The sequence below is a fragment of the Pezoporus flaviventris genome, unplaced genomic scaffold, assembly GCF_033815535.1.
Source record: "Pezoporus flaviventris isolate CSIRO_AGI_PZ_B2104156 unplaced genomic scaffold, CSIRO_AGI_Pfla_v1 ptg000019l, whole genome shotgun sequence".
Taxonomy (NCBI): Eukaryota; Metazoa; Chordata; class Aves; order Psittaciformes; family Psittacidae; genus Pezoporus; species Pezoporus flaviventris.
This window is the reverse complement of record NW_026892567.1, coordinates 665,033-685,629: the sequence shown is the minus strand read 5'-3', so window position 1 is coordinate 685,629 and position 20,597 is coordinate 665,033. Positions and strand designations below refer to the sequence as shown.

The following is a 20,597-nucleotide window of genomic DNA, read 5'->3' as shown; positions in this document are numbered from 1 at the left end:
GAGAATTAACTCTTATGAGGTGTCCCTCTGACACCTATTGCTCTCCAAAGAACCCAGAAACCAATCCCCACAAGCCCCCCAATAACTGCAAAAGTCCCCCCAAAACACCCAACCTCACCAAACTCCCAAATCCCCCAAACCCCAAAAAAACCACCTGCTCTCCGCAAAACCCAACCTGCCAAAACCCCCAAACCCCACACTCCCCCCAAGAGGCACCCCCAGCTTACTTGCCCAGCTGCTGGCTCAGGCTATGAGGGTGGAGGGCGGCTGTCTCCTGGGGCAGTGGATGTTTGCAGCCAAGGGTGGTTGAACACATCGTCCAGGGATGGCCTGTCGCGAGCTCTCATGGACAAGCACCACCTGATGAGGTGCTGGCATTCTGGGGAGAATCCAGAATCCAACTGCTCAGTTGCAGGAGGCTCCTGCCTACCTTGTGCCACCGTCCGCAGCGCCCAGGCCTGGGTGCGCTCAGAGCTGCACCCAGACCTCCTGCTCCATGACTCGGTTTGGAGGAGAGCAGGATGGCAGGACATGGGCCACCTCCTCCAGCTGACCAAGGGAGATCAGCTGCCACCCCTAAACCCAGACCTTCCCCTGCTGCTGCGAAGCCAGGTACCTACCGACAGAGATCCGGCGCTGGAAGAAGAACTGCCCGCTGACGATGTCCTCGCAGCACCGGAAGGGGAGGACCCCGCACACCATCTCATACAGCAGCACGCCCAGGGACCAGATCGCCGCCGGACGGCCGTGGTAGCAGTGCCAGCGGAACCACTCCGGCGGGTAGTACAAAGGTGTTCCTACAACAGGATACGGGCACACCTCATTAGGCAGATGCCGCCTGCTCCTGGATTCTCGCCCGCGGATCCCCAGGGATGCAGGGGCTGCACCGGTGGCGCCACGGACGTGGGGACGCACACTCGGTGTGACCCGCCACCTCGTCATCAGCACGTGACTCTTGTTCACAAACTGCTCGGTACGGGAAGCACCCTGGGCTGTGGGCTCACCGCTAAATTTGGTGTAGACCGTGTCCCTGAGGAGGGTGCTGCAACCAAAGTCAATTAGCTTGACCTCTCTGGTGGCCAAGTTGATGATGATGTTCTTGGGCTTGATATCCCTGTGCAGGACACCGCGGCTGTGGCAGTGCCGCACAGCCACCAGCACCTGGAGGAAAATGCCCCGCGCCAGATTCTCGGGCAGGAACCTCCATTTTTTGATGAAGTCGGAGAGGTCCTGCGATGGCTCCGGACGCTCCAGAACCAGCACAAAGGAGTGGGGCAGCTCAAACCAATGGAGGAGCTGGATGATGGCACTGCAGCCGGAGCGCACCTTCCTCAACATGGCTATCTCCAAGGGAATGCGAGTGCCGCTGGGCTGCAGGGGGACCACGGCACTGTCAGCAGGGCCGATGCTGGCCCGGGGCTCCTGTGCCTCCCTGCCTGGGATGCTCTGATGCCCTCCTGCAGGTGCCCCCCACAATCCCCAGGGATGCTCTGGTGCACCCCTACCCGGCCCGTGTCCCCTGGTGATTCCACACCCACTCCCCTCTCCCTGTCCCACTTTCCCCCCCGCCGGCCCCACCGGCTCACCCCCACCCGCTCTGCCCCGCACTGTCCCGGTGGCCCCGCGCACTCACCCGCTCCCCCCACGAGGACATGCGCTCCCGAGCCACTTGTTTGATCGCCACCTGCGAGCCAAGGGCAGCGCTGGGCTGAGCTGAGCTGAGCTGAGCTGAGCTGAGCCCCGCCGCCTCCCCGGCCCGCCGCCGGGCCCGCCCTTACCGAGCTGTTGTCACACAGGCGGAGCCCCGAGTACACGGACGCGAAGCCGCCTCTCCCCAGCAGCGGTCCCACGCGGTAAAGCCGCTCGAAGCTCTCCTTGTCGTGCCCCGTGCGACAGACGCGGCCGCTGTCGCTGCGCGCGGGGTCCCCGCCGGCCCCCACCGGGCGCTCCGGGCCGAGCGGAGCCGCATCATTCCCGGCCTTTCCCGGCCGAGGCTCCGCGGCGCGCCGCTCCCCGCCGGTCCCGGAGCGCAGATAGGCCGACGGGTCAATGCGGGTCAGGAGGAGCACGGGCACCTTGCCCGACCGCGCTGCCGGTGACGGCACCCCCGCAGCAGCACCGCGCTCCGGGGTCTCGGGGGTCGCGGCTGCCGGGAGGCTGCGGGGCGGGGAGGGAGCGGGCGCTCCGCCGCCGGTCCGCGCTCCGCCGCCGGTCCGCGCTCCGCCGCCGGTCCGCGCTCCGCCGCCGGTCCGCGCTCCGCCGCCGGTCCGCGCTCCGCCGCCGGTCCGCGCTCCGCCGCCGGTCCGCGCTCCGCCGCCGGTCCGCGCTCCGCCGCCGGTCCGCGCTCCGCCGGGCACCTGTGGATGGTGGCGGCCCCCGGCCGGCCCCAGGAGGGGCGGGGCCTGGGAGCGCCAGGGGGCGGCGCTGCCTCGCCAGACCCAGACCCAGCGGCGGCGGCTCGCCCAGCGCCGCCACTGCCAGTACCGGGAGAGGGGAGCGGTGCCGCGAGCCCCTGCGGGGGGACGCTGGGGGGACGGGGGAGGCACCATCGCGGGGAGCGGCGGAGGGCGGGCTCCGGACCGCCGAGAGCTGCCGCCGCCGCCTCACCTGGTGCTGCTGCCGCTGCTGCCGCTCCTGCCCAAGCCGCTGCCGCTCAGAAGCCGCTGCCGAAGTCGCTGCTGCTCAAAAGCCGCTCAGAAGCCGCTCAAAAGCCGCTGCTGCCGCCGCCGCCGCAGCCTCGCTGTCAACGGCTCTGTCCACGCGCGGCCCGGGCGCCCGCTGCCACCGGGCGGAGCGGCCGGCGGGGGGGGTCTCGCGGCCGCGGGAGCCCGGGGAACGGCGGAGCGGGCCCTGCCCAGCCCCGCGGCCGGGCTCGTGCGCCCCCCGCCCGGCAGCAGCATCCCCGCGGCCGAGCCTTTGGAAACTGAACCTGAGCCTTGGGACCCTGCGAACGAGGCTTTAGAACTGAAACCGGAGGCTTTGGGAAGTCACAAGGAGGCTGCAATTTACTGCTTATTTTATCCCCTTTTTCCTTTCCACAGAGGTGGATTGAGGTGAGATTGTGATGAACACATAAATGTATTGGCTTTCTCAAATCATAGGTGTGCTCACGTGCAGGATATAACTGTACGAGTTTACAGTAACAGAAACAAAACACGCTAAAGATACCAGACTAGACAGCAAGTTAAAAAGGTTCAGATCTCTTGATCTAAATGGAGTCACATAGCAAAAGAATTTGTAAAGGTAAGAGAAGGTGAGGGGTGAAGCTTGGTATAAGGAAAGCTAGTGCCTGGAAAACAGGGTTAAAGTACTGTTTAGCTTAACTTAGGCTGTAGAAAGAGAACAGTGTTTATGTTGTAAGTCTGTGGGATGTAGTGGCCCCACTTAAACATGAGTTAATTGTTTCACGCTGGTGTCCTAAAGTAGTTTTAAAGAGCAATGTTTGTGTTGTAAGTCTGTGGTGAGATAACAGGCTTTAGTGGCCCCACTAAAAACGAATGAGTTATTTCACACCATCCTTATCAGTTAGTTTGGAGACAGAGCCTCCCAAGGCTCTGCTAGCTTGGGATACTCCTTGTCTGCCCATCCTGCAACAAATTTTGCAGGAAGGTCACACTGTTTTAAATCTTTGCTAGTTATCAGAATAATTACAGATATAGCTGGTTGTGTGATTGCTGGGGGGTCCAACTGTGCCAGAGGTGAAAAGTACACCGTGAGGAAGACTGCTTACTTCATCTTGAAGACCCCTGCTCACAAGAGGAAGACTGTTTACTTCATCCTCAAGCCCCCTGCTCACAATCACCACAGAGCAGCGCGCAGACGCCAAGAGGAGGAGACTTGTGATAATAAATTCTTGAAGCTCGTTATAATATCCCCCGCCTATATGCGGGAATTATGAATATGCATGTAACTAATGTAACACTGAAAGTATATAAACCTGTACCAAATGCTAATCCCTTGCGCCTCTGGCTGCGGTCAGGCGCCCAGCGCTGTCGCTTTTGCTTTCTTGACTTTGTCCCTCACTAAACCCTCGTTACCTCGTTTAGAGGAGTGAGTTCGTATTTCACAAGCTCTCAGGAAGCTCTTCCCTGTGAGGGTGCTGAGGCGCTGGCGCAGGGTGCCCAGAGGAGCTGTGGCTGCCCCATCCCTGGCAGCGTTGGAGGCCCGGGTTGGACACAGGGGCTCGGAGCAAGCTGCTCCTTCCATGTGGAAGGTGTCCCTGCCCGTGGCAGGGCTTGGAGCTGGAGGAGCTTTAAGGTCCCTTCACCCCAGCCCATCCGGTGCCTCTGGGATCCCATGGGGGGCGGCTCCTCCATGAGGAAAGGCCCCGCCCCTCACGGGGGTCCCGCTGCCCCCCCTTCCCCGCCCACTGCCCCGTGCGCATGTGCCGGAGGCCGGACTACAGGTCCCAGCGTGCCCCGCGCGGGGGAGCCGTGCGCTGATTGGCTGCGTCGGAGGCGGGCCCAGGGCGTGAGGCGGAGCTGCAGCCGGCAATGGCGGCGGCCGAGCGGGAGGAGGTGAGGGTGAGCGGGCGCGGCGCGGGTCTGGGGGGCGCTGCAGAGCCCGGGGAGCGGGTCTGGGGGTCTGCGGCCCCCCGAGGCTCTGGGCAGTGGGGCCGGGCGCTGCGGGGGAATGCGGGGGGCGGGTGCGAGCGCTGGGCAGTGGGGCTGCGAGATGGCTGGGAGTGTGGGGTGCTGCGAAGCCGGGGCATGGGGGGCTGGGAGCTGTGGGGGTCCCGCAGCTTTCCGGCCCTGGGGATGGAGCGGGGCTGTTGTGGGGGGCCCTGGGGGCTGCTTCCCCCCGGGGGGGGAGGTGCTGCTGGGGCAGCCGATCCCCGGCACCCGGGGGGGGAGGGGGGGTGCAGAGATGTCGGTGACTCTGAGCCGGGTTTTGGCTCCTGGAGCGGGATGGGGAGCAGGAAGGGAAGGATGAAAAACCCGAGGGTGGAGATAAGAACAGTTTAATAACCGAAGCACAATGTACTAGTGCTGGTAATAGTGATAATAATGATAAGGGACATAACAAGAAGAGAGAAAAAAGCCACCCCAATAAACACAAGTGATGCCCAATACAATTGCTCAGCACCTGCTGAGTGATACCCAGCCCGACCCGAGCAGTGATCCTTCCCTTCCAGATATCTCCTCCCCGGTTTATGTACAACTAAAACGTCAGTGTGTTGTCAGCACTGCTCTCGGAATAAAGCCAAAACACAGCAGAGCACCAGGTGCTAGAAAGCAAACGAGCACTGTCCCAGCCACAACCAGGACAGTATCCACCCCTTAGTCCATACCATTTATGTCATGCCAGGCCTCACACTTCCCACTGTCATGACTTGGGGCTCCATCTGCCATAGCAGTGTCTCCAGGCAGGAAAGATGGATGGTGTGGGGTGTTGGGTTGTTGGATGCTGAAGTCAGTTCCGATTCCATCACTGTGACACTTGTCCAGTTTGATCAAAGTCCATTCTTCATTAATGGTGATCAAGGGAGTCAGGTTCAGATCCTCAGACCCACGGCGGTGGGGACAGGGGCCACGAGGTGTCCCGTGCAGTGATGGGTGTTCAGCCGCCATGGAAGCGATCACGGAATTCAGTATTACACAGCATCATAAAGTTCAGTTCACTGGCTCTTTTCACTCCAAATCAGATCTCCTTCAGGTACACGTCGGACTTCCCCACCCTCCCGCAATACCCACCAAAAGCCCCCAGCTCTTTGAGCAAAAGCAGTCCCCAGAATCGGCAATAGCACAGACTGGTTGCCCCATGTCGTGGTTTAAACCCAGTCAGGTAACTCGTTCGCTCACTTCCCCCCCCTTTCTTGCCCTCCCCCTGCTCCCGGAGGGACGGAGAGGAGAATCGAAAAGAATGCAACTCCCACGGGTTGAGATAAGAACAGTTTAGTAACTAAGGTATAACACAGATCACTACTGCTACCACCAGTGATAATAATGATAAAGGAAATTACAAGGGAGAGAATACAACACCTCAGCACCAGCTGACCGATAACTCGGCCCCCCAAGCCCGACCAAGCTCCGACCGATACCTCCTCCAACCCTGCAGTCTCCCAGCCCTTCCGGCTAACTCCCAGTTACATCCTGGGCATGACGTGCTGTGGTATGGAATAGCTCTTTGGTCAGTTTGGGTCAGGTGTCCTGTCTCTGCTTCCTCCCAGCTTCCCCTCCTCCCTGGCAGAGCATGAGGCTCACAAAGTCCTTGGCCAAACCAAAGCATCTCTATCAGCTCTGTTCCCGAGCCGAAAGTCAAAACACAGCACTGCACCAGCTACCAAGGAGGAGAAACATGACTGCTACTGCTGAACCCAGGACACCCCAGCACATCCTTTATGTGCACCCCAGGAACTTCATCCCCCTCTATGGTATGTAAAATCTGTAATTGGGCTGGGTCAGCCCTGTTGGCAGATCCTCTGGTGTTGAGCAAGCAGGTGGCCTTTGCTAAGTGTATCCCAGTGTTTGAAAGTCCCACCACCCACTGCTCTCAGTGTGGTTTTCAGCAGCCCATTGTACCATTTCCATTTCAAGTTTCAGTGTGTTGAGAAGGGCCAGAACCTTTATTTGCCCTGCTGCTGATTTCCCCTGGTCATCGAGCTGAAGGCTTTAGATGTGGGAGCAGTTGATGTAGGGCTTGTTCATGTAATTTTATGCCATCTAAAAACTAAACGGAGTTTCTCTCATTAAAGCTCTACAAATGCCCTTTCAATCCTAGTGCTTTTAATGTATGAGATAGCTGTGGATGGCTCGGTACACAGGCTACGCGTACAGCACCCTGCAGTACAAAATATGTATGACCTTCCTGGTCCCTGCGTGCAGCTGAAAATGAGTGTGGTGTCACAGGAGGTTATTTGAGGATGAACTGAAAATGTTCCAGGCCTTGTTTCTGGGGAAGTCTCTGGTTCCCAGGTTGTCCTGGTGCTCTGTGGACAGGCTCCTGGCCATGTGTTGTCTGTGCAGGTGTCCGGGAGGCTCCGTGCTTCGTCACGGAGTCGCGTCCTGCACTGAGGTGACTCTTAGTTACTGCCGTAGCTCAAGCACAGGCCCTCGCCAACGGCTGCAGTCGCTGTGAGTGCTGGTTTTTGTAAACACGTTTTTTTTGCAAGGGATTATCTCTTCTGTGAAACGTTTGCATGGGATTTCTATAGTTAAAAAAATACACAACTGCTTTGTTTTCCCCCTCTGCTTGCCTGTGGTGAGTAGGAAGGAGAAGGAGAATGTCTGGCAGAGACGGGTAAAGAAGAGACAGGGGAAGAAACGAGCCCAGAGAAGCAGTGCGGAAGATGCCAGTGAAGAGCAGGGAGAAGAGAAGCAGCAGCCTCCAGCAGGTCAGGCGAGAAAGTGCCCCTCCCAGAGCAGCGTCCCAGAAAAAGGAAGGCGGCGAGAAGTTGGAGTCTCAGGTGAGCCTCCTGCTGAGGGAATGGGTCGTGGGTTTTGGTCGCTGAGAAGTTGAAGGGTGAGAAGCAGTCTCTAGGTTCAGGCAGGCCTCGGTCAGACACAGCAGTGAAGCAGCCATTTATTTAACGTTTGTGCACAAACGGGTGTCCTGGCAAGCAGGCACACACAGCAAAGGCAGAACTTTGATTTGTATTTCCTTTCCCATCCTCAAGTTCCCTCCCTTGTTACCCCATTGGTTGGGGACTCCAAGGTTTACAGCCTCTCCGACGTGTACAATCTACGTGCTAACTGTCCCGCCTCTGGTTACACCTCCCCTTACTCAATTTCGTGCACCCCTTCCTCTTACTTCTTTCTTTCTCTCCTTTTAGGGTTTGATTTCATAACTCTCTGGCAGGCACATGGTACCCCAACTTACTGCTTAACTACAGCAGCGGTTTGCACTGTCTTAGCTTCATAGGCTGTACAAAGATAGAGTTCTTTTGCACCACAGAGTGTGTCTGTTGCCCACAGATGCCGTTGTCTTTAAGCACAGAGTGTGCCTGTTTAAGTCACGGTATTTCAAACCCTATGTTTCGTTCCCTGAGTAACTTAGCCCCAGCCCCAATATTGCAAAGTCTTAGTATTACAAAACCTTAATATTGCAAAGCCTCATCCCAAATGTGCAAACCCAACAGTGTTTCTCTCTCATGCGTGATTTTTCCCCGTAGGGAGCCTGCCATTTTCTTTTCACAGAATCATAGAATGGTTTGGGTTGGAAAGGACCTTAAGATCATCCACTTCCAATTCCCCTGCCGCAGGCTGGGACACCACACGCTAGACCGTGTCGTCCAAGACTCCGTCCAGCCTGGCCTTAAACACTGCCAGGGATGGAGCATCCACAGCCTCTCTGGGCAACCTGTTCCAGGGCCTCCCCACCCTCACAGTAAATGCAGTTGTTTTCATCATTCAGAGAATCTTTTTGGTAAAGGATCAGCGCAGCTTACAGATGGCATCGCTAATGGCACAGCTTCTAAGTACCCAAGTTTGGATCATTAATTCTTTCATCCACCTTGGAGCAAGAGTAGTCCTAAAGCATTGCTGCCTGGTTCTTAGTTGTTCTCAACATGCACCAAGTAACAGAAAAGACCCGAAGGAGAAGCTCTTGGGGTTTTATTTCTGGTGTTTAGGCAGTGGCAGTAGAGAGGAGACTGAGAGGTCTGGGAGCAGGCAGCTGTAAGCACACCTTCCTGGGATACCTGCCGAGCGGCTTGAGTTGCTTATCTCTGTTTCCCAGTGGTTTTAAATCCTGAATTGTGAGAGTTAAGTGGAATTACTTGAAGCAGTTCTGCAGACCTGGTTTTAAGAGTCCTCACAAGGTCTGTGTGTATCAGGAGGAGATGGAATACATTTTGTTTCTTTAAGCAATGCGTAATAAGCATGATTTTACTGAGCTCCAGCAAAGCTTTGAATTATTCTGATCTCACCGTATAAGGAGTTGTCCCATGCATACGCTTTGACAGTGATTTGGTCAGGGATGAAGGTCTTGTATGCACATCCCATCCCTAACTCTTTCAGTGATTACTGTTTCCTTAAAGAGTATCTGCAGCTACCCATGTGGTTGCGGTACTGTGAGAAGTATCCTTTAGTACTTAAGTACCCCGCAGGAGTCGAGCAGAGTGTCTCAAAGCAGTTCTTAAGGCTCCTGTTGTGTAGAGCTCCTCAGTAATTTAGCTAGGCAAAGAAGTCTGTCTTTCGTGGAACTGATTTTGGACTCAAATGTACTGTGTGATTTCTCCCATCTCTAAACCTAAAGGAAGGTGCAGAACCAGTAGATAAAGGTGACGTACAGCTGTGTAGGAGGACTGACCTACTCTTCCCTTTGGAATGAAACCAAGGATTTGGTGCAGCAAAGAGCAGGGCAACATAAATGAGTATGTGAACGTCTGTCCTTATCTCTCTCTTTTATAAACTCCTCCTCTCTCTGTCTTACCCATAGTTTCTGTCTTTTTTTCCATTGCTTCCTTTTTCCATTGCTTTCCATTTCTGCTTTCTTTTGGTATTTTGAATAGTTCTTTAGAGATGCTTCCTGGACTTCTCCATGAAGAGTGGTGTGCTAGCTGTGGCAAATCAGACTACCTTCAAAGATGGAAGAGGGAAAACAAGAAACGTAACTGACCTCAGGGGAACTACAAAGTAGGTTTTACCTTTCTTAAGTGCTTGTGTGTTGGATTCTGAGACTGTGAAATAATTTAGGAATTGAAAAACAAAGATCAGAATCTGTTGTATCAAATGGCTGAGGGTACCCAGACGAGACTTCCTGGTAGATGGTTTCTGTGCCTGAGCACTTGCAAAGTTCCAGTAGGGAAACCCAGCACTGTGGTATGCAGAAATGAGCAAGGAGCCAAAAGCTTTAGTGTTCCTCAGAATGACTGTCAGTTTTGAAAACATTCCACTTGGTTTTCCTAGCCAAAATTAATAGCAAGGAAAGTTAAAGGAGGTTCAAATTGAAGTCTTCATGCAGCAGGACTCGGGCCAGCCAGTGATGGCCTCAGCTCTTCCTTCCTACAGCAGCCTTCCTAGTACTGTGGATTGTCCTAGTACTTTTGCATCTCACCTCATCAGCACGCTCCTGTTTTTAGCACACATCTGAAGGTCAAAAGGCAACGTCCTGGGCTCTGATGCCAGACAGCACCTCCCTTGCAGATGGACAGCAAGCATCTCCAGTGCTGGGTAGCAACCTGCTACTCTCCATCCTCAGGCAGTCTGGAGCACAGGGGTACCTTTTCTTACCTCTGGATCTGAGGCTGCCACATTCTAGCACCTTCCCAGCAGTGCTAGCACCCGCACCTTAGGAAGTTTCCTTCTTCTGGCATCTACAACTACATTGTTTGTTCTTTGACAAGATGATTCTTCATTTCTTCTTAGGAAACGTTAATATGGGCAAGCACTTTGCAGGCTAGGAAAACAACTCCAAGAAGTCCTCCTTTTGCTTCACTGAGCAGTTTTCTGCTTCTCTGCTATTAGCAGTCTTGTCTTTTCTCAGCAGCATCAGTAATATCCTGGATGCAAGATCAATTAGAGTAAAAAGTTTTGAAGACTATGCTATTTCTTGGTACTGGATTTTAATGTAAGATTCTAATGGATAATTTTATGTTTTTTCCAAACTCACTATGGAATGTGTAGGGAATTGAAGAATTGATCACATACGTGTTTGTTACCAAACCTACTTTTAAGCTTTGCCGTAAAGTTGTTATGGTTCTGTATGTGAGGTAAGGATAGCCCAGCATACATGCATACAGTATGGTCTGGAGTAGGTTTTTAATATCTTACCAGGCAGAAACCCAAGAGGTGCTGCTGTCTTCTGCTGCAGGACCCATCTGCCTGGTAATTCCAAACCTAAAAATTCTTGATTAAGAGACTTTCAAACCAATTGCAGTTGCTAAATGTCATGAATATCTATATAAAACACATCCCAATTTCCAAATTGAAACTAGCAATATGTAGTTAAATTTATTGTAATAAACAAATCCAGTGCAGCAGGCAAAGCAACTTAAAGAACAAAAACTACTGAACAGAGTTAGCTTTATCTTGCAATTATTACTCAATAACGAGCAATTAGTAAAAATGCAGCACCAAAACAAAAGAAGTAGCTATTTTGCTGCAGCAGATCTGTGAGTATATATGCCTAAATGGCCATTCTCTCTCGATCTGTTACTGAAATCAGACTTACAGTGAAGATTCTCTCAAAGGAGATGCTGCTCGACAGATGGGCTGGAGAGAGACTTGACCATTTTCTGAACAGACTTTCTCCATACTGAAGCCAGTTTCCCCATTTCAAATAGGATGCTTTTATAAGGGATTGTTGTTACTTTTAAAGTATTTGGGTAGAATTTTCCTCACACTTTTCACCAAATGACAGCATGCATCCAGTGATTTCTGGGCAAACATATGAAAGTGCCAGAGTTTGGGTGATGAGAGTGAAGGCCTGATGGTGAAAGGAGGTGGGATTAAAAATCTAATATGGAATTGCTCTGTTCTTTTTATCCTACTCCCAAAGAACTGCTGCTTTCAAGGCTCAGTTTAAGGGAAGCACTCTATTAATGACAGTTGTTACCATGTATTCATTCAGTTTTGGTGTTACTAGAGCAAATCTGAAGCTCACCGTAGATAAAGGTATCTTACTGCCTTGAAGAAGAGAGTCAGGAACTCCAAAATGACAGTGCTTTTTTGAGGAATACATTCTGAATTTCAAACAAGCCATTCAGAAGGGGAACACGCATCATGCTGGGAAGCCTCTAAGGGGCTAGGACTTAAGACCAGTTTACAAAGGCTTAACTAAATAAACTGATGTTCTTTTTCTTGTCCCTCTGCCCGTCTGGCTTAGTTTGCCCAAGACATCCGGTTTTGATTGTTTGTGGTCAGGCTGACCCGTTTGTTATCTTTAGTCACTGGCTAAATAAACTGGGAACGTTCAGAAGAGAAGTTCCTGACCACAGGGAAGAAAAGGGTTTCATTTCTTTTGAGTCTGTTCTAACACAAAATTCTGATGTAACACCTCAAAGTTCTCGAGAAATGAAATGTTCTGTGAAGCGTCTAAGCTGGATCTTTGTTGGATGGAACCGTTGTTCACACTGCTTTATTTGCATTGCTTTAGAAGAAACCCGCTGAGTAAAGGCCTTTTGCAGTCATTCTTTCCTTTCTGACTTGCTTTCTGGGAGTGAAATGAAAGCAAATGTTTCCTTAGCACAGACTTGATAAAGACACTGGAGACGTCCATCCTAGGGGTCCCACTGATGGCTCTTAACAGGTTCTTTTTATGCATCACTATGCCCTGATCATTTTCTTCTCCGATGGGTAGAAAGGATCACTGGTTTTCCTCCTAAAATGAATTCTTTTTTTTCTAGGAAAGCTCCTCAAATGTTACTTTCCTAATACTGTTTCTGTGCAAGCAGGGATTTTAAATGGAGGACATAAACCAGTAACCTCCCCACACCCAGGTATTTCTCCCATTTAAGTTTGTGTGCTGTAGACTAGGCCATGGCCTGGAAAAGGCAGTGAGTTGGTCAGCCAGTGTAAATGACCAAACCAGACGTGTGCTGGTCCCATTCAGGCACCCTGAGAACTCGGTGTACGCAGACAATTCTGGCTGTGTCCAGATCTTCATATATAATCTGTCTGTTTCTAACAGCAGAGAGCCATGAGGAAATATTTCATAAGGAAGATTTTGAAATACATTTTTGCAAACCGTTCTCCTACACGAGACGAAGGGACCCTCATTTGGAGTAAGAGGCGTGCAAGAAAGATGCTCACACTTGTTCTCCCTGGGTTTCTGTTTCTTGTCTTTCTAGTGGGCTGTTCGTTGCAATGATTGTGAGCCTGCTCTTCCTTGTGTTATTGAGGTTCACAGCTGGGATTCTCTTCTGGATTTTCATCTTTGGCGTGACTGGAATTATAGGTTATGGTAGGTGTAATCCTCCAGCCTCTGAGGCTGTTTTTCCTTATTGCTTGATTTTGGGCAAGGAAAGCAAGTGATTACATCAGTTAAATGCTGTAGTTGGGAGAACTAGTGCCTAGGTTTAGACTCAATTAAATGAGAAGGGCCTAAATGGCAGCAAAGTTTAGTAAGAATCCAGCTGTGCTGATACTTAGCCCCAGATGTAGTAACCTGAACTATTTACCCCCAGTGTACTTAGTCCACTTTGACTTGTACTGATCTTTCTTATCTGTAGATGTGATGTTATAGCTGGCTAGTCTCGCAGTAACGCGTGTTTAGTTTTGCTTCCCCGACATGCTGAGGACAAAACGCTTCACTTGTCAAAGATTTAAATAACCCCAGCCTTGTCTTTGCACTCTTCAAAAACGCTCATTTGATATTGATTGATTTTTAACAGGCATCTGGCATTATCGCTGGGAGTACGACCATCTTAAAGGAATACCTGGATCTGAGCTCACTGTTTCTGGTGCTGGATTCCAGACAGACTTGAGAGTGCACCTGCAGCTGAGGCAAACATGGTTAGCATTTAGTAAGTGCCCTTTAAACTTGGTATCCGTTAAGGGATGTTCAGAAGATTCAGTCGCTGTCTTGCTACAGTTTCTGCCTTGTTAAATCTCCTCCTCTACATATGTTGCTCATAGAAGTAATCAGAATTCACTTTCTTTGTACAGTACAAAAATCTACCTTTTCTGCAAAGCGACTAGCGTATGTGTAAGGGGCCAGAATGCAGTCGCACTAGTGATGAGAGTGAAAAAGGCTTGTGTTCCTAGCATTCTACTTCCCGTGTGTTCAGTCTTCACAATGGGGAAGCAGAAGGCAAGAACTAAGTCCCGATGAAGATAAGGAGGGGCATTTTTGTCTCTCAGTCTGTTTATGCCCCCTCCTGGAGGGCCCCAGAAATGAGACGAATAACTCTGTGCATCTTTTGTAGACCTGTTTACATTCAGGTCACTGCATTTTCTTGGAGGTTGTCCTGAGGCTGTGTAATGAACCATCACAAATGTCATCACTTCTGGTTTTCAGAAGTGCTTCACTGCTTTCTCTTACAAGGCCAGTGTATTTAAAACAATCCTAATGGAACAAGACAAGGAGGGGCAGAAGAGAGAACAAATATCTGTCAAATACTATTTGTGCTGCTGTTACTACTCTATTGGCAGGCCTGCAGGCACTAACTGATGATGAATGGCACATAGCCTAAAGCACTGCTTCTCCCTATTGGTAGCTAAATGAATGGAGCAGTAGTTTACTCCTTTAGTCTGCTTTCTCTGCTTTGTGTCTTCAAGTAACTGTGTTGGATCATTGAGCTCAGGAGCATCTTTGCATATTGTTGAGGCAGAGCTTTTTAGCATGCTGGCCCTAGAGAATATTAGGATTTTATTCCATCTTTCCGTGTAACTCCCCTGCCTGATTCTTAGCAGCCAATGTACAGTTTATCCAGAGGTCAGTGTCACTTTCAGATGAGTGAATTGAGGTACTACTAATGGGGACAAGCTACGTTAACTTAAGAGATCTGAACTGGCCTGAGACCAACTGCAAAGCAGCCTGCCTATGTATTCCTTCATGGAGAACCATATCAAAAATAGGTGCTGAAATGTGTGTAACAAAACCTTTGTTCTGAAGAAAGTCTGTGGCTCTGAGCACCCCAGGGGTCACTTGCCACGTGCAGTTCTGATGGCTAGGGGTACTGCTCTCAGTACTGGGGATCGCAACTGAACATCATCTCTGACTATCTGGGTCTGGATTCTGAGGCTGTGTCAAAGCTGTGGGACCTGAAGCCAATTCCCCTGTCCCTGTGCAAACCTCCAGACTCCACGGCTGAGGGATAACTTCCCTTTGTCCTCCTCTCCCTCCACAGAACTCTTGGTTTCAGCTGGAGGAGACAGGGCCTGCTGTGTGTAACCATCCACCACTGCTGGGCTGGTTTAATTGTTGTCTAACCCTCTGAGGCACCCAGAATTAAGGGATGTGTCTCAGGGTGAGAGGAGGTGTGCTTCAGGCATTTAAGACTCTGCCTTCTCGAGGTGGAGTCCAGAGAATTCTTTTGCTTCCTATTGCAGCAGTAGGATTTGAAGTGACACAAATAGAAATCAGAGAGAAGCCAACTCTTTAAACAAGATCTGGGTTATGAATCAAACACTGCTCACAACTAAGAGAGGAAATGTTTCGGGACATGGTGCTCTCAGCTCTCTAACCTTAGAGCAAGTTTGTGTGATTCCAGCATCACAGCTGGAAGGTGAAAATCATTTGACCAAAACTGGACAAAAAAAAAACCAAAGCCCCTTTGTTTTCAGAAGTGCTTCACAAAGCCTCTTTGGTTTTTTTGACAGGAATGAGGGGAAAGGAGCTCACGCCAAGCTAACGCTCAGACGAGCCTGTTGATTTAAGTACACGTAAATGTTAAAGGAGTATGTATCAGAAAACTGCACTCTTCAGGCAAAGTTGACTCTTCATCTCCTTTTTATTTGTTGTATCTAAATACTACAGATGAGCAGCATTAGAGTATAAATGTGCAAAATGCTTGTTATGAAAAGCAGAATTTGTTAGGGGTGAACTGGCAGGGTCGTGCCCATTCTGACAAACTGTGGGCATGTAGAATTTCCCCCCCCAAAGCTATGAAATGGGGTTGATGATTGGCAGCTGCAGTGAGAGAAGGAAAGAGCTGCTCCAGCAGGGAATTCTATGGAGTTCATGAACAATAGTGCAAAACACAAGGGGTGGGGAGAGGGGGGAATTACAGAGGCAGCCTGTTGGTTCGGTTCTTCATAAACCTCACTTTTGTGTGTTTCCAGTGGTAATACTTTGTGGTGCTGAGGTCATAATCATACTGATGCTGATCTTCCTAAGGAATGGGATCCTGATCGCCATTGCATTGTGCTTATAAGAGCTTTCTCATTTGCAGTAAGACATTTCTTATCTCCCAGCTCCCTGCCTTAAGAGTACAGACGCTGTTAGCGGCCCCATGTATCCTGGGTGCAAGGAGGTGTGTGCCCAGTGTGGGGCACTGTTAATAGGAGCCTAAGAGCTACAGCTGCCAGCTTTGCTCTGTCATTGAATTGTCTCCAGAGAGACATATGCTAGTGGTAGAGGAGTGGTGTTGTTTTGGCTGGGGCTTTTAATTTAGGAAAGACCTTTTTTTCTGGAAATGCATAAGTCACATAAGATGTGGGAGGCCTCTTCATTTTGTGTTTTCTGAAATCTGGATAGGCTTTATTCACAGTGGTTCCTGGTTTATCCAGTGCCAACTCTTAGTTGTGGTTTGAGTTTGGTTTGGGTTTGTTTTAATGGGAATATAAGAAAGGAGAAATGGACTTAACACGCCCTTGGATTTAATTGCAAATAAGCTAAGGCCTTGAGGGCCTCGGAAGTAAGGCTCTTTTAGAGCACATGGAGTTAGCTCTGAGTTTATCTGTGTGCACTTGCTTGTAGTTTTCTGCCCTCTCTGTTGGTGTTATGGTTCTCAGGAGTCAGGGTTTAGGATTTTTGTAATGGGATTGGGAAATGCTGAGGTTCTGCCTTCAGCCAGGTACCTGTTTCCTGTCTTACGCTACTGTGCAGTCAAAGCATTGCAATTAATTTTGGCAGGACTGAATTATCCTCTTCAGTTCCTGTTCATGACAATACAGGAACACTGTTAACGCTCTGCAGCACTTTTGTTCACAACCTTGACAGGTAGAAGGATTTCAGGAAGTTCATAAACTTCCTGCTGGGAAGTGCTAACATTCTGTAGTTTTTCAGCAGCAGGGAAAGGTCACTTGAGGGTGATGGTTTTACTCTCCTGCGTAATGCATGAGGTGAAGCTCTGTGTGCAATTCCTGGAAACCTAACAGCCCATGCCCTGTGTTCGGGAAGGTGCAAACCAAGCTGCTAATGACTGGAAATCAAATTGCATTTTTCAATGCCTTTTAACTCCTCTTTCAAAACTACTGCAATTGTCTTGAAATCCATAGGGGCAAACAGTTAACAGTCGTTACTCCATCCATGGTGTCTGTGGAAACCAAGGGGCCTATCGTGACCTGCTGCACGCTGCTAGTACGTAGTGACTGTTTCTGCTGTGTACCCCTACTGGACTTCTGCATTTCCAGACTCAGACAGAAATGGATGTGTTGCTCTTCAGCTCCTGATTGCACATGAGGGTTTGCACATGGCAAATTGATAATGTTGATTGTAGTGCTGCTGATAAAAGCGGAGTGGTAGAAATGGCAAAGTGAAGATGTAAAGACATCTGAAGAAAGAGCCTGCAGTATTCTGAGATCCCAGCTCTAGATTATGCTGCCACTATCAATGAGTAGCTCAGAGTCAAAAGGATGATGCTAGAAGAGGACTGAAAAAAAAAGCTTCTTTCTTAAATTGCTGCAGCTTACTGACATGTTTTGTTTCTTTCACAGGACTGCTGGCTATATAATGTCTGTGTTGTTCTAGCCAATCGTCACCTTCATACTCATTGCAGTTTGTATTTCCTATGAGGCTGTGACAGCTGTGTATCCTTCTATCTGTGTACCTCTCTGGAGGAACAGTCTTCTGGTCTACAAGACCGGATAAGTCTCTGCTTTCACCTTAGCCAAACCAGTGTTAAAAGGGCTATTTGGTCACTTGGCACTTGCTGCACAGGTGCACTCCTCCTCAGTGGCCATTTGCGTGTGATGTACCAACTGGATAGTGAATTCAATGTCATTAGAAAGAACTGGACTAAAACCCATGCCAAGGTAGAGGATCATGCAAGGTCTTTTATACTACATAAGGCTGGCTTCAAGGGGTGAAAAAGGAACCTCAGCAAAGAGTGACTATGCCCTTTCTTGGCTGTATGCTCTGTGAACCTGATGTTAATGGTCGCTTAGTTAGCTTGGGTGGGCTCCACGTGTGTTTTGTACAGAATAATGTAGGGAAGGAGTGAGAGAACACAGAGCGCCCGGAGTCCTCTGAATTGCCTGACAGCAGCCATTGTCTGTCCCTGGAAAGGCAAGGCTTTGGTAAAGTGTCAGAAAGGGGACAGTCATGTTTTGCAAACAAATTGTTCTTTGTCATGCAAAGAGGGCCATGGCATACAGCTCTGGGATGAAGTCTGCTGAGTTCTGTAAGTACTGAAAGTATTCAGTCTTGTCTGTGGCCCTTCATACACATCTCTGCATAGCAAGAGCGTTTTTCTGTGAGCGGCACAAGTGTTTTAGAGCTTGTGGTTACCCCCTGCAGACTCCTGAGTTGCTCAAAGCCCACAGCTCTGGGATTCCTCCTTCAAAAACCTCATTCAGTTTTCTGGCTACATCAGGAGAACCTGTGTATAAAGTAATGGCTAATCAAACACCATGCAAGTATGCAAAGCTGACTTGTGACCCAGAGGGAGGTGTTACAAATACTTCCCTGCTGTGAGAGCTATCCTAATTGTATTTCTTAATCGCTGTTAAATGCAATGTGAGAAAATGTGCGTACCTTAAGTAATGATTCCTCATGTTAAATCTGAAAATAGTGCTTCGTGTTCAGCTAAGACTCCTTTGTTCAAAGCAGTTTAGAGCTATGAAGCATTTTCTTTCTGCAGTGTCCTGTTAGCAGGTGAGTATCAACCAGCCTCATTTTCTGGGTAAGAAAAGAAGACGCAGAAATAGAGGTTTATTTGGACAAGTGTTCCTGAATTCATGAGGATTTCTGGTTTTGTGGTTCTCAAAAGGCAGTGGAAGAATTTGAAAGCTGTGCCTCAGACTTGCCCAAAGAGCAGCCAGGTTTCAAAGCAGAGGCTTGGCTGCTTTTGCACAGTGATGACCTTTATGGAGCTCCAGAAATACTTGTCTTTTGACTTGAGTGTGGGGTTGAATTGAAGTGTTTCTTGAAAACTAGAATTATTTATCAAATGTTATATCAAGGTTATTTTCAGGTGTTTAAATGTCAATGCACTGCTGTGGTTAGGTACATCCCAGACAATTCCCCAACATCCTGATACCCAAACACTAAAAAAAAGGGATTAGGAACTGACTGGTTTTATTTAACGCCCAAACTGAGCAAACGCATGAATTGAACAACAGAAGTAAGGAAGAGTAATTTCATGTAAAGACTGCTCCTGTTTTAATACCGTGAGATGGGTAAGGGAAGCTGTGGCAGCTTGTACAGAATGGCTCAGCTCAGTTGATTTCAGGTCTGTTGTGCTGATTTGCACAAGCCTCTGGTTTTGACTTACCCTCTGGTTTTCAATTGTTCTTATTTCCTCATTATTGCTTTTTATGTGAGCAGCTTTTCTTTAATGAAACGGAAGCGTTTGTGTATCTTAAAAGTATATTTCTGACATTCAGATTCCATATCTCTAGGTTTCAGTCGTGTGGTAAGCAGCCCTGTTTGCCAACCGTATAGTTTAAAGTTAAACACCTGCATAGGACATGAGTCCTTATATATGCAAGCAGGTTACATAGTACTGGAGTGCAGTGTTGAATGATCTAATGAGACATCAAGCAGAATGATGTGATTTGTATGAAGCTGCTAAATTTCAGAGCCTGTGAACACAGGATTCAGTGCTTATCATTGTGGTGTTGATTTCTCTTCCCGGACAGGCTTTTAGCACAACCAAGGTGACTGAACTGTGTGCAGGTGCTCAGCGTACTTTTGCTTTTTATGGAGGAGAAAGCCCGTACCTGAGTACCTCTTCATCTTCCAGGTAGCCGATGCCTTTGTCTTTCTCTGGCTGGTGAACTTTGCAGTTGCACTGGGTCCGTGGACCCTTGCTGGTGCCTTTGCCTCTTGTTCCTGGGCCTCTGGCAAACCAGCTGATGTTCCATTATGGCCACTCTTCATTGGAACAAGCAATGCGGTGAGACTGTGGGGCTGGACGTGAGCCCTGTCACATATCCAGCAAGTGCAGGTTTTACATGTAGGGAAGCCATTCTGCAGATGCTGCAGCCCCCCCGACGCGACTGCCGCCCCCGCAGCACGCGCACACACACGTGTGCACCTATGGTCTGAGGTGTCATGAGCCCAGAGGGCTGAAAAGCATTTCTCTTAGACTGTATGATTTATAATGGTAAGAGAGATATATAAGCATTTCTATTATTATTATGGATAATTTTAATTAGGTATATTTTTATATAATTATATATATTCTATAATTATAAAACCTTCCTTACGTGTTCATGTGAAACTTTGAGCCTTGACACTTTTGTTTGCATTTCATGATTTTTATGAGGGCACATTTCATTAAGGAGCCAACCCAAACCAGCCTGGGATTCTGAGATTCTGTGATTTTGTTCCATACCTTTAGCACAGGATGTAATTCTTAAATAATGGGCAAAATGAACCACAGATTCCTTCCAGTGCCAGTTATGTTAGTAGGGGTAAGACTGGAAAAGTAAATTGTGTTTTCTTCACCAGTGTGAGGAAACATGACCAAATTCAGGTTCCTCTTCATGCTGCATCAACAGCCACCGCATCTTCAGGACCTGTGCATGCATCTTGTTCCAGTGCTAAGTAGTGCAGTTAGTTAGTAACTACTGCTTGTGTCATAGCTACAGAAGATCCATCATGCCTCAAACCTTAAATGGTGCCAGGTGTGGCATATATGTAAGAGCACCAAGTTTTCACAGTGATGCCTCTATCTTCTCTCTGGCTTTTTAATTTTACTGAGAACTAACTTAGTACCTTTCTGGCCTAGTTTTAGTTGTCAGTAAAGTCACTCTTTCCAGTTGTCTTCCTATTTTCTCAGTAGCCTTTGATCTGTAAGGATCCGTCCCAGCAGCTGTGGCTGTCAG

The 20,597-nt window shown here is 49.4% G+C and overlaps 1 protein-coding gene across 1 annotated transcript; it reads right to left on the bottom strand.

Annotated features, from left to right (window-relative positions):
* Window positions 1-247: 247 nt before the first annotated feature.
* Window positions 248-2,177, bottom strand: LOC133270203 (serine/threonine-protein kinase pim-1-like; the record flags this gene model as incomplete). The annotated part of the gene is given in 7 exon segments (XM_061455196.1): window positions 248-284; window positions 286-379; window positions 621-797; window positions 1,005-1,371; window positions 1,634-1,684; window positions 1,779-1,880; window positions 1,980-2,177. Coding segments are annotated over 7 exon segments (1,026 nt in total), but the record flags the coding sequence as incomplete, so codon positions are not given.
* Between the last annotated feature and the right edge of the window lie 18,420 nt (window positions 2,178-20,597).